The 14,454-nt window shown below is 44.7% G+C and overlaps 1 protein-coding gene across 1 annotated transcript in view; it reads left to right on the top strand.

The window, feature by feature from the left end:
- Positions 1-270: 270 nt before the first annotated feature.
- The window catches only part of LOC310788111 (uncharacterized protein), a gene marked incomplete at its 5' end in the record, with an annotated part of 31,437 nt that continues 17,253 nt past the window's right edge, over positions 271-14,454 (top strand). Inside the window, 3 exons of the mRNA XM_083649613.1 lie at positions 271-405; positions 3,208-3,434; positions 6,280-6,523. Of these exons, the coding sequence (XP_083505739.1) occupies positions 271-405; positions 3,208-3,434; positions 6,280-6,523 (606 nt within the window). The remainder of the gene's footprint in view (positions 406-3,207; positions 3,435-6,279; positions 6,524-14,454) is intronic.

Raw genomic sequence — 14,454 nt, 5'->3', positions numbered from 1 at the left:
TCTTTCACTATGAATATATTGTGGTGTGCAATTTCCTACATATTGTACATTTGAAACATATCCCTAACATTCTGGACCACCGCCAGTTTTAAACGTTCACAATTTACACTCCTGTCCAATAGGGGGCGGTAATGCACCAATCTCGTCCAGCTGTCCGCCGCCAAAACACTCATTTCACAGAAGAAATATTTTTCTTTTCGGAAGAAGGTCCCGACAAAGCGGCCCTATTTCTTTTCAGTCGGAAAAAGTCAAACAAACCTCAAAGCAACGATGTACGCCAGGACAAACGCGGGTAGTACACACGGAGACTTCCAGGACAGGAACGGAGTGAACTATGTGACCTCGGCAGAGTCTTTTGGACACTGCTCTCAATTGTTCTGGAAAAAGGATCCCAACGACTCCGGAGTAAGACAGCCTGCTGCTATCTGTTAGCTAACGTTAGCGAGCCGAGCGGACGGAGAGTCCTCTCAAACGGCCCAAATATGCACATTTAGCCAAGTTATCATTCAGCTAAATGTCTTTCTCACATCACACTGTCCGCGGGGCTGTCTTTAGGACAGCGTAGCAACATTAGCTACTTTGTAACCGCAAGTTATGTTATCCAACAATATTGTTAGCAGCATGCTAACGTAGCGTTACCAGTCGTCATGCTGAGCGACTCATGGCCTGCTAGCAGCTAGGTGGCTAGCAGTAATTAGCTTCCTGCACCGCTAAAACATTCTGTTTTGGTTACACCGACAGAAAGGCTCGTGAAAATACATACTAATACCCCCGGTCTTTCCACGGTCATGTTTTGGTAGTGTTACAGATCTGTAAGGCTAACGTTATTTAGCTGTATCGCTAATGCTGGCACTAGACGGCGCTGGCTCAGTACTACTAGAGCCTTTGCAAAACAAGGCAGTGGTGGAAAACAGATTTACCCGCGGGTAACTCAACTGTGTAGGGAGGGTTGAAAACGTCTAACCACTAAGCGGTAATTGTTGACGATAAAAGCACAAGTTAATGTGTGCGAAGCCTGCAATATTGTTAGCGGATAGCGCAAAGTAAACATGACGACGAGGTTGTCCCGGGCAGCGGAAAGCGAGCGGAAGACGCCCCGGACTGGAGGAGGACTTTGAAAGACCTCTTTGTGATGTTGGACTGTGTGCTTCATTCATCATTACACTTAACCCAGATCAGCTTCACTACACTGCACACACAAACGCCTATATGCATGACTATATGTTCACTAGTACACTGCACACACAAACACCTATATGCATGAATATATATTACACTGCACACACAGACACCATGCACGAATATATAATCACTACACTGCACACACAAACACCTATATGCATGAATACATATTCACTACACTGCACACACAAACACCTATATGCATGACTATATGTTCACTAGTACACTGCACACACAAACGCCTATATGCATGACTATATGTTCACTAGTACACTGCACACACAAACACCTATATGCATGACTATATGTTCACTAGTACACTGCACACACAAACGCCTATATGCATGACTATATGTTCACTAGTACACTGCACACACAAACGCCTATATGCATGACTATATATTCACTACACTGCACACACAAACACCTATATGCATGAATATATATTCACTACACTGCACACACAAACACCTATATGCATGAATATATATTCACTACACTGCACACACAAACACCTATATGCACAAATATATATTCACTACACTGCACACACAAACACCTATATGCATGAATATATATTCACTACGCTGCACACACAAACACCTATATGCATGAATATATATTTTCAAGCTTTGAATCTCCTCACAGGCTTCCTCTGTCTCCTCTTCTGTGACACTTGTGTCCATGTGGAAGTTAGATGTACATAATCAATAGGTTTTAGTGTGCCTATCTTCAGTTTAACTAATCCCGCTGTATGACGTGGACTGGGTTGCTAAGTTATAACTGATAACCACCCATGTCTTATCCGTGAGCAGTAGGCTACTTTTCAGGTGGTGTTCACCCTGTATTTCTCTCTATCAGAGCCATCTGTAGCAAGACACTGCATCTTCTAACATCCATGATGATGATGATCTGTTTGTTGCTACACCACCAATCTTCATCTCACTCAATCAAGTTTCTCTGCTCGCATCAACCTCCAAATGAGAAAGTATTTCAATAATACCCAAAAAGTGCAGTCTTTCCTGTGATTTTGGGTATGTTGGGGATGCGGTAGTTGCTGACAGTAAATCTGTCGTAATCACAGTAGCAGACGGCACCACCAAAGTATCAGGGATCAGATCACAGTAAAAGAACATCTTCCAGGATGCTGTAAAATAATCAAAAGTTTTATTTATAGAGCACTTTTAGAAACCAATGATCAAAGAACAGCAGAGAACAACAATAAAACGACCAAAAACAATGCTGCTGTAAATGTGCCAACAGGGTACATTTTCTGTCACATCTGAACCCTGACATTATGTAGTTGTCATCAGAGCTGTGAAACCATTTGTAGCTTGAGATTCAAGCCATTTCTCCAAATTGTAGCTTGGGGGAACACCAAACCACCTTGTGAACTCCATAACGAATCCAGGCTAACCTAACATCAGTCTGTGTGTTTGCTCCTCTTTGTGCCAAGTGGCATTATTAGTTTGTGGTGGCATCTGATGGGAAATTTTACTTTGATGTGAATTTAGGAAATCCAGTAAAATTGCATAACGAAAAAGGTTATTCCCCTTGTGCACTGATTGTTTAATCAGAAAACATTAAACACAAATAGTCCAACAGGCATTTAACAAAATAGAAGAGATAAAACATGGGAGAAAAAAATTAAACTATTACTGTAATATCCAAACTTGGCAACAATCGGAGCACTTTAAAGGCCCAAACAGGTGCATTGTGGATCTCTGCGGTAGCCTAGAGGTCAGAGAAGTACACAAGGTCATCCGTTCACTTGCTCAGAAAACCCGACAATGGAAAGTGAATGAGGAAGTGGAACACATTCCCTTTCCTCCACAACTATTGGTGGTGCGGTGGCCTAGTGGTTAGAGAGCTTGGCCCACAACCACAGGTTTGAGCCCCGCAGCAGCCACGGTGGTGAAGCCCTAACTGTTGTTGACACATTCTCATGGCTAACCGCTCATGATGCATCAAAGTGACAATGTGATATTTTGTACACGGCTGCACTGACTTTCATCTCCCTGACAGCCGACCTCCACCATCAGTTGGTGCGACCAGCTGCCCACCTCCTCGGCCGCTCTGTCCAGCTCCACTCTCTCCATGGAGGCCCGGGCGGCCGCGGCAGCAGCGGCGGCGGCGGCGGCAGACCTGGACTCCGATGAGAGACCCTACGCCTGTGACCTCTGCACCTGTGCCTACAAGCACGCCAGCTCCCTGCTCAACCACAAACTCACCCACCGGACCGGAGACTTCAGGTATCATTACCAATCGATTGAGCTGTAATTGTATGTACCAGACAGTGCTGCTTGGGATATTTGAGATTTGTTCGAGTGCAGGACAGGTTGCGGGGGCAGAAATGTTTTTCTTTGTATATTTTTTTTAATTAAAATAGAGATAATATTTCTAAACATCAGGACAACCGTGTCAGTGTCCCCCCCCCCCCCCCTCCCCCTCCCTAGCTGTAGTGTTTGTGTGCTTGGGGTGAAACATTATTTCACAGTGACTTCCTGTGGCTAGAGGCAGGTCAGTCCAGAGATGCTCATAAGTCATTTTTTGCAAGTCCAAGTCAAGTTTCAAGTCTTTGAGCTCAAGTCCAAGTAGAGATGTAACGCTATGAAAATTTCACATCATGATTATCGTGAGCAAAATTATCACGGTTATCGTATTATCACGGTATTCATAAAAAATTGCTGAAAATGTTCAAAAAGTACAGAGAGACTCACTGAAATCAACGTTTTATATTGAAAACTCAGACCCAAAAAGCATTGACACACTCACTGAAATCATTTCTCGAAGGCTGCACGTTTGCATTTGGGAGACTGTTGCCGACTTTGGTTGATGATGTACAGTATTTACCATGTTTTTCAAAGCACTGTAATCACGGTAACACGGTTTTAATGATAATGAAAATTTGAAACGGTACGGTTATCATAAGGAATTTGATCACGGTTATCATTAAAACCGGTTATCGTTACATCCCTAAGTCCAAGTCAAGTCTCAAGTCTTTCAACTCAAGTCTCAAGTCTTTGAGGGGCAAGTCCAAGTCTCAAGTCTTTGGTCACAAGTAGGGATGCAGCGGTATACCGCGGTTTGAAAACGTCATGGTATCAAAACCACTAAAATTTGCTGTCATACCTTCCCCACAGTATCAGCTGTTTCCCCAAAACAAAGTGCCCAGGTCGCTTGCAGAGTGCAGCTTACGCGGCCCCTCCCCCTGGCTGCATGCCTACCTAGACTAGAGCACAGTAGAGAGGAGCCGCAAGGACCCACATGAACTTGAACGACGTCGGCTGTATGGGAATATTTCGGCTATTGTAAAAACACAAATGGTCCGCGATACCGTGAAACCGTGGTATTTTTGTCCAAGGTTATCATACCGTCAAAATCTCATACCGTTGCATCCCTAGTCACAAGTCCAAGTCAAGTCTTAAGTTTTTTATGGATGAGTGTTCTATCATCTGTTACATACCATCCAGTCTGCTTAGAACACTGCATAGCTAAAACTAAGGGATTCAAAGCATGCACTGTATTATCCTCACTCCTTTATCTGTTAGCATACAGTATCAGCGCTGTTTGGATGACATCAGTATTCAGTATAGATTTCCTTAATGTTAATGCACCAAAAAAAAAATAAAGATTGTTCATAAGTCCCAAAACTCAAGTCCAAGTCAACTTTCAAGTCTTTGAGGACGAGTCTCAAGTCACTGTGAGTGAGACTTAAGTGCGTCTCAAGTCCCAAGTCCACGTCCCCATCTCTGGGTCAGTCATAGTAAGGAAGGAACCAGGGCCTCAAATTCCACTGCTTTGTCACGGCTCTTGATGTCTGATACTGACGTACGAGCTGTCTTTTTGCGTGAGACGCACCAGGCTTTCAAATGACTCCAATGTAAACCCGTCGCGTCATTCAGGGATGCAAACCAGTCGCCTTTTTCATCCCAAAATAGGACGCTTGAATGAATGATTTTTGAGTGGTTTTGTGTCTGTAGATCCGTCACCTTCTTCACTCTCCATGAGTTTGCATCTCTGGTCATTATTAGACGCTCAGAGCAACTGCTCCCACTGTCCCTTCTGAAATCGACGCCACAGGAGAAAGAAAACATGGTGGCCAGTAATGGTGATGTGGACGAGGGCGCCAACACTTGCCTTTCATACACGGGGATGGCGTCCCAGTGTGTTAAAAGTCTCCTTTAACGTGTTTCTTATTTCACCCAAACCATAACCGTAACCAAGTTGTTTTAGCTACTGGCTAAACGCAACCGTTACGCTCTCGTGGTGTCGGAAAATTAGCAAAAAGGGTACCTAATGTTCAAGATTCAAGATTTGTATTGTCACTCCGTAGTACAAGTGTCACGTGTGAAATTCTTGTGCTGTGGACTCCCGATTACAACATAGTACAAATATAACAGGGCATATGAGTGCAAAAACAACAAGAGACACAACAAGCAATAAGGCAGTAGAGTGATAAGACAAGTCTGAGACAGTAGCATATTCACTGCACATAGGTGCACATGTCATGTGCATACTTTAGACGTACTTAAACATTTTAAATTCGACATATTTGACGTACAGGTGCAAATAGCATATACCTAATTAAACATACAATTAAACATTAGACATACATAATGGTAGCAGCTACGGTACGTTACAGTACAGCTACTATACTATTTGTGTATGTTAAGGAGTCTCGTGGCCTGCGGGAAGAAACGGTCCCTCAAGCGATTTGTGCGTGCTTTTGGGACCCTGTATCTCCTCCCTGAGGGTAACAGGGAGAACAGGCTGTTGTGGGGGTGGTTTGTGTCTTTGATGATCTTCAGGGACCTCCTGAGGCACCGCTGGTTATACAGTTCCTGCAGTTCTGGCAGCTCACATCCTGTTACGTGCTGGGCCGCGCATCTCACTCTTTGTAGCTCGTCGTAATGTGTTTAGAAAGTGACGCCAAGAGGTCGTGACAAAGTGCTTTTGAGCAAGACACTGAACCCCTACCTGCTCATTTGTAAGTCCCTGTTGATAGAAGATCTGATAAATGCCCGGGGGTGGGGGATGTGTGTGGGGGTGTGAGTAAACAAACTCTAATCACGACTTTCTGCCTCCATCACCCAGGTGCGACTTTTGCAGCAAGCCCTACACCAACTACATGTCGCTGCGCAACCACATGCGAATCCACGGACAGAAGCGCTACATGTGCGACCTGTGCGGGAAGGCCTTCCGCCTGGCCCGATACCTCCGCAACCACCAGAAGATCCACGACGACGGACCCAACCGCTTCGACTGCCCCTCCTGCACCAAGAGCTTCAGGACCATGCTGGAACTGGCCCAGCACCGCTGCAGCGCCGCGTCCAGCCAGGTGGGTGTGCGGGGGCGTGTTTGGGTGGGCCTGACGGTGAAGAAGAAGTGGATGCGCGGATGAGTGTGTGTCACATGACTGCATTATCATGACTAAAAACGTCAACCCTACCAAGGTGTTTCTGCAGCAAAACAACGGGGAACTTGCGTGATCGAATTTACACTTGGAGTCAATCGTCACACGTCTGTCAGCGCAATTTGAAATCGTGGGAAAGATTTGCACGTTTCTACGGCACTATTTGAATAGCGTCTGCATACTTCAGTAGAGAGGAGAAATGCCAATAAATTGGCTAAGGAGTGCTGCTGCACGGCTGCAGGTGTTCAAAACAGGTGCTCATTGGATCCAAGGGAAATAAGTAGAAACAAAGCTGGTTGACGTCTGCATACTTGTTATGTAATGCTCTAGCTGGAGTCGAGCGTCTTGTAGTCCCACTGATTGCAGCGCGCTCCACTCTGCCTGCGCCTGTTCCTTTGATAAAAAAACTTTTCTTCTACTCTGCTCAGCACCTCCTCCTCCTACTCTTCTTCTCTGCTCAGCACCTCCTCCTCCTCTTCCTCACCTTCCTCTTGACAAACAGCTGTGCTTCCACGACTCACTTCTCCCTCTACAGCAGCGGTTTCTGTAGCAGACTTTGAAGTTTGATCGTACAAACTTTAAAATCAATGAAATGACTTATTTTGCACCCATAGCAAAACCCTTGTGACTGCGTCAACCCTGTACTGTATGTAAGCATGTGCTATGTGGAGCGGCTGGCTTAGTTTGTGCACAAGATATTAACATGAGAATGAAGATTCTGTCGTCATCTGCTCAGAGCTGAAGCTCCTAGTTAACTCTGCCACAGGTCCACCTGAGCAGGTCCGCAGGTCCACCTGAGCAGGTCCACAGGTCCACCTGAGCAGGTCCCCCTGAGCAGCTTTCCCACAGACTCAATGACCAATCCATCAGATTCCTGTAAATAATTCCCAATTGTTTGGTAGTGAAATGAATCTATTGTGACACCGGAAAGCCTATATTTACTCCTCCCAGTGTCTCCTCTATTTGCCTCACCGCCACTTCCTTGTTCTAGAACGTGTCGAGATCTGCACGCGTGCAGTGCACCACCTTTAGTGCACGTTCACACCATATGCCGATCCCACGCTGAAGCCACGCACGTTCATTTCGGCGTCCTTGTTAACAGGCGAGTCGATTCACACCGGCCGCACGCCACGCCGAAGCTACGCTGAACCCATAGTTTCAGCTTCTGTTCTATTTTCCAAGCATGCAGCGCGCAGTAGCCGACGTGCCAGGCATGAAGTCAGTGCAAGTTGTGTGTGTGGGGTGGGGGGGGGGGGGGGGGAGGGGCCTGAGGAGCAGCTCCGAGCCAGGCGATGAGGAAAAGAGTGTTTCTGGTGGGACCGGTTTAGCGTGAGCGCAGCTTCAGCTTGGCTTGAGCTTTTCTTCGGCGTACGGTGTGAACAAAGCGTTAGTCCTACATGCAGTGCACCACCTCACTCCTACATGGACACTGTTCCTCCCATAGAGGCAGAGGTGTTCTGCACGCTGCATGCTCAGGTTCCTATGTGACTGCTCCACTGCGTTCACATCATCTGGCTATTAGTCTTGGCGATTTTCGAGGAACAAAATGGTTCTGCTGCTACACATTTCTTCACACTCATCTTATATGAACATCTTAACTATTTAAACCTGCTGTTAGCATTCCAAAGGAAATGTACGTTAAAAGTGTTGCCCCAATATCATCAAATTCTATGATTATTTGTGCTAAAATTGTACTTGTGATAATACTAAACAAAAATTGGAGGAGACAAGTTAAAACTGTGGAGTCCTGGGGGGGTGTGTGTGTGTGTGTGTGTGTTAGTGCTGCACGATTTGGGGGAAAGGTGCGATTAGCGATTATTAGGGATGCACGCTATGGATTTTTTCAACCGATACGATAACCGATAAATATCTGCTTCTCCTGCCGATACCGATGACCGATAATTATTATTATAAAAATAGATATATATATTTTTTTAATTTTTAACCTGTATTTTTTGCACACCTGGGGCCAGTTGCACCAACTGGTCTTACACTGGTCTTAAGATAAGTTGGTCGTAACTTTACGACCTAACAGCTACGCCGGTTGCACCAAGACGGCTTAAGCCTTCTTTTCACTACGCCCAGGCGTAAGAGTTACGCCTGGTCAGGAGGAGGCATAGCACCTGCCTGTAACAGAGATCTCTGTGTCTTATCAGCGGAGACTTTTTTGAGTCCTTACCGTCATCGTCGTAACACAGCCAGTTCTCTGTCTTTTGAAGCATGATGTTAGATTACAACGAACTAGTTGTGTGGCTTAGCCTTCCCAAATGTTGCCGTTCATTTTTTTAGAATTGAATACATAGAATTGGGAACGTTACATTCAATTTCATTCAGACTGTCCGTCTGGCTCAATCGCCGCCATTTTTCCCCCGGAGCGAGGGAGGGTGGGAGGAGTGTAGTGTAGTGATGCACTTACAGTAGTGGCTGAGAGAGCGTAGTGGCACAGTGTGCTCCAAGCAGGTCGCGAGGCACACATCATCCAATCAGAATGCATTCCCTGGCAATTCACATGGACGCGCATTGCTACGACCGGCATAGTTAAGACCAGACGTAAGCTGTGTTGGTGCAACAGGCGTAAATCCACTCTAAAGACTGGTCTTAACTAAGACCGACGTAGGAGTTACGACCAGGCGTAGTTAAGACCAGTTGGTGCAACCGGCCCCTGGGGTTAAAAAAGGGTTAGGGTAGATGTACAGTATGGATGTAGTGAGCATAGCTCTGACCTAACCAAATCTAACTGACATCACTGTGAACGCAAAACAAAGAAAACTTCTGATATAATATGATTGTTTTAATAAAGTGTATCACTCAATTATAGTCAATACAAAAATAAAGGCTTTTATAGAACGGAAAGCCAAGCTGCTTAGTCTGCAGATAAAACACAATGACAAAAGGCATAGTAATTTAGACTCTTATTTTCATGTTACTGATCTGTTGAAATTTTGCATTGGTTCCAGTTCTCAGTGAATTGTAGCCTGGGCCCAATGAATGGGGAAGGCACTATAAACCATCTGTGTCGTTTCACTTTTGACTGAAAAATGCTGCCACCAGATTAAAGAAAAGACACTATGTAATGTTGACTGACTGATGCTTTTTATATAGCCTAATGTGCGCGACTGCGCCTTTGTTTTCATTATTGGCTCTGTTAGATGGCTCTGTCCAGCAGCTAATGCTAACTAGTGCGGTTAGCTTAACATTAGCGAGTGGTTTTTTTGGGAGTTAAATACACAATCCCTGGATGTTTCATTTCGGGTAAAGGGGGTTTCCATTAGTTTCTATAAGTTTACGCCAGCTCTGTGTATTAAGTGCTTTTGCGGGGCTGTTTGATCACAAGCCACAGACTGTAAATGTCACAGTTTGTCTGCCAAGCGGACGAGCCTGCAGAGTAGGCCGTGCTACGAGCTAATGATAACAAAACTCACTAACAAAAACAACAAACATATCCGCTGCATCATCGCCAGCTTTGGTTTAACGTAATGTCAGCTTAGAGGTTTCCCCTCCTCTCGGAACCTGTGTGGGACATGGATTGCAAATTACAGTAGCTTTCTGATCATTCTGAAACTGAAAAACAGCAACACATGCAGCCATGTTTCCGTCGCAGCTGTGATGTCACGAATGTGCGACAACAAAAGCTCAGCTTCCGAGGCAAAAAATAAAGCATGATTATTATCGGCTGATACTTTATCGGAAAAATGCCATTATCGGAATAATAAATAATAACGCAAAATGGCCATATCGGCCGATAATTTATCGGTCCGATAATTATCGTGCATCCCTAGCGATTATGGTGGACAATATTGCGATTTGTGATTGTGATTGCGATATAATAAACAAATGGTATCTAGGGATGTGCCGGCATGAGTTTTTGACAGTATGACCTTGGACAAAAATACCACGGTTTCACGTATCACAGACTAAAATACATGAACTATATTACAATTTAAAATATATTAAAACGAAATAAATAAAACAATTTGAAATAAAATGATCTTTACAAAAAATAAAGTCTCCCGCTAGTGTTGATGCCCAGTGTGATGGCAGAGAAACGTGTGTTTGCTGCGTCGCGTGTAACGTTTAGAGGCACACACACACACACTCAAAATGACGTGAAAATAATAATAATAATCGCACACTTTTGTGGTTATGTAATCGCATGTGCTGACATCGCGATTGTGATTACGGTAGATTAATCGTGCAGCACTAGTGTATGTGTTTGTGTATGTGTTTGTGTTTGTGGATAGGTGTGTTGTAAAGCTAACACCAGACCCAGCCAGTCAAATGCTGCTAAATCTCTGCTGTTGCTGGTCTTAAATTAAATTGTAAAGTAAATTGGTCTACTACTGGTACTGGGTAGTGAGTGGATCTGTGTGTGTGTGTGTGCGTGTCTGTCTGTGTATGTATTGTTTAGGGGTATTGTGGGTTAGTAAATGTGTGCATGTTTCTTAATATTATTTCTCATACTTTACCTCTATCCTCTCTAGGACCAAAAAGTCTCCCTCAAGTTTGTGAGGACATTTTTTGCTAATCTTCCAACAGTGAAACAGTGTTGTGGAGTTAGTGGCCGTTCACACCATACGCCGAAGCAACGCTCAACCTAAGATCAACCTACGCTGAACCCACAATTTAATTTAGCTCAACCTACGCTCAACCTACGCTCAACCCACAACTTTCATTTAGGCCTCCTTTGTTAACAGGCGAGGCTGTTCGTTCACACCACCCGCGCGCGCGTCACGCTGAAGCCACGCTCACGCCTTGCTCAAGCAATCGTTCAGGATCCAGTCCTATTTTCCAAGCGTGACGCGTGAAGCTGCCATGCATGAAGTGAATGGAGGGGGGGAGGAGGGGGGGAGGGGCCCAGTGGATCAGCTCCGGGCCCTGCGCTGATGAAAGGAGAGTGTCTGGTGTGAACGGTTATGCGTCAGTTCTGCCTATGGTGTGAACAAAGGTTTAGGCTTAGAACAGGGTTAGGCCAAGTTTAGGGACAGGGTCAGGGCCTAGAGGTCAGGGAATAAATATAATCTGGTGGAATGCAAAAGTGCAATTTGCAAATAGTAATGCAAATGTATGTGTGTGTGTATATATCTGTGTGTGTCTGTGTGCGCGTGGGGTTGGTTCATACTAAGAACCGGTTCACCTGCCCGTCCTGCTTTAAGAGCTACAGAACCATGCTGGACCTGGCCCAGCACCGCTGCAGCGCCGTGGCCAAAAACCAGGTTGGTGTGAGGCGGGCGTGGGCGTGGCCGTCGGGGTGTGTGTATGAGCGCGAGCGTGGCCGTGTGTGTGTGTCGTGTTGTGAGAGAGAGAGAGAGGGCGAGCGAGAGCCAGCAGATTTAGCTGTAGCTGTGAGTAAGGGCCAGTTTTACACAGGAGAGTTTTCCATCCGAATGAATAAAAACACCAAAGACTGGTTTATCTACAGACTTCCACTGAAGTCAAACAAATCCTTGGTCTTGGATTTGACAATCAAACGTCTTTGTTGCCATATCTTTTTCCTCATTGCCAAGTTTTACTATAGAGATCAGCAGTCATGTGACATGTCTTGCCCCATAAGTGAATTCTCCATTCATTTTCTCCATAGACATTTCGAAAAATCCTTCTATAACGAGTTTTGAAGGCTTGAACCAAGACAACCAGTCTTCCAGAGAATCATGAGTGACCATAAAACAGTTCACCTTCAGCAAAAACAACAAATACATGCAGGAAAAAAGATTGTTTTTTTTCTTTTTCTTTTTTTTCTCTTTTATTCTTTTATTCTTCCTTTTAGTCTTGGTTCAAGCCTTAAAACTTGTTATATAAGGACTTTTCTAAATGTCTATGGAGAAAATGAATGGACAATTCACTTCTGGGGCAAGACGCGTCACATGACTGCTGAGCTCTACTGGCGTTTTCATCTACAAGCACTGGTGACATCTGTGGATATGAGCCAGTGTGAGCCTGGATCTAACATTTAGATATGAGCCAGTGTGAGCCTGGATCTAACATTTAGATATGAGCCAGTGTGAGCCTGGATCTAACATTTAGACAAACACACACTGATGATGGGTTCCAGCCTGCCAGGACGTTTGACTCACCGTAGAATTTACTTCTAAAAATCCACACAAGAAAATATGGGACATTTTGCATTTTTGAGGACATCTTTGCCAGTTTTTCTTTACAAGGAATAAACACTTATTGGAGTTGAGGTTGGGTTAGCTCCTCCCACAGACGGGGTTGAGATGAGGCAGGAGGTTTAGGTTGAGGGTGGGTTAGCTCCTCCCACAGACGGGGTTGAGATGATGCAGGAGGTTTAGGTTAAAGTTAAGATGAGAGATTAAGGGTATGATTCAGTTGAGTTAAGGTTCACGTTAGAATAAACACCGTTAGACATAATGTAGTTGTCAGGGTTGAGGGAGGAGAAGGTTGATGTTAAGGTTAAGAGTAGGTTAGGGTAAGTTAAGGTTAGTTAAGGTTAACAGTAGTCCTACAGATGTGATGTTAGGGATTAGGGAATGGCGTTTGGTAGAATCAATGTTTGTGTGGCTGTGTGTGCGTGTGCATGTGTACATACAACTTCCCCACTCCATCCCCATGGCAACAATAGAAGGTTGGATGTCAGATAAGGCAGTGAGTCTTCCGTTTCCCAAAGCTCAACTGCTTTGTCAGCCACACTTCACAAATAGAAGTGGTAGAAATAGACACTGAATAGCATCAGAGACTTTCAGTCATCGGTTAACAAAAAATCCGTTCATCATTGCCATCCATCTGTCACCTTTCTCCCCTCTCTCCAGGGTTCCTACAAAGTATGGAAATGTATGGAATACAATTTTAGTAATTTCCAGGCCTGGATAAGTATGGAAAAAAGAAAAGACAATATGGAAAAATATTTCAGTTTCCAGACTATTGCCCCAATTCTGTATTCTAAAATATAAAATTCAGAAAGAAAGAAAGAAAGAATTGATCATACAAGCAGAGCGGCAATGATCAACACCAACTGTTTTGTCTAATCATCAATAATCCTTTAGAGTGTAAAGGATTAGACAAGACAAGAACTAAAATTCTCTCGATACAGCTCCTTAAATGTGAATATGTTCTGATTTCTTCAGTCGTCCATGACAGTAAGCTGGTTCTCTTTGGGTCGTGGGCTGTCGGTCAGGACAAAAGAAGACATTTGAGGATGTCATCTTGGGCCTCGTGGAACAGATGATCCACATTTTTCACCGACTTATCGATTAGTTGAGGAGATAATCAACAGATTGATTGATAATGAAAATATAGTGTTTGGAGCCGGCTGCCAGCTGTAATGTGGGCATGTTTCAAAGACCACATGATCTCAGAGAGGATCACGTGACACATCACATGATCTCAGAGAGGATCACGTGACACACCAGACTGACAACGGAAATTGCCTGAGATGAAAGGGGGGTTGGCATTGGCCAATCCTGCCGTGTTCTGCCCCCAAATCGAGCATGTTCTTGTGGCGCTAGGCGAGTGGGATCCTGGAGAAAACCAGGCAGCCAGCTGCTTCCGTGTGGAGCCGAGGCATGAGTGCTGCCTGCCGGCTTGGAGCGTCGAGTAGCCGCGGTAAATACAGTATTTCTGGAATGCGAGTTTTAACGAACCAGTTACATGCCCTATGCATTCTACATCAAATGAAGACGTTACCGTTTGCTCTTATGCTCTATTTTGTATCTTACATACTTATTGGCCAAGTTATGAGTTAGCTTATGGGCTAGTTAGCTTATGGGCTATACATTCTGCCAGCTTGCAGCCACTAGACGGCCATCTGCCTGCAGAATTTTCTCCTCGAAATGAAGCTTGATTGACAGCTGCCATGTCGTGATTGGTTGAAATGGGGTAGACATTTTGATAGTACTAGC

The sequence above is a fragment of the Poromitra crassiceps genome (assembly GCF_964638095.1).
Source record: "Poromitra crassiceps genome assembly, chromosome: 13".
In the NCBI taxonomy this organism is placed as follows: Eukaryota; Metazoa; Chordata; class Actinopteri; order Beryciformes; family Melamphaidae; genus Poromitra; species Poromitra crassiceps.
The sequence above is the reverse complement of the archived record's forward strand: the minus strand, read 5'-3'. Positions and strand labels throughout refer to the sequence as shown.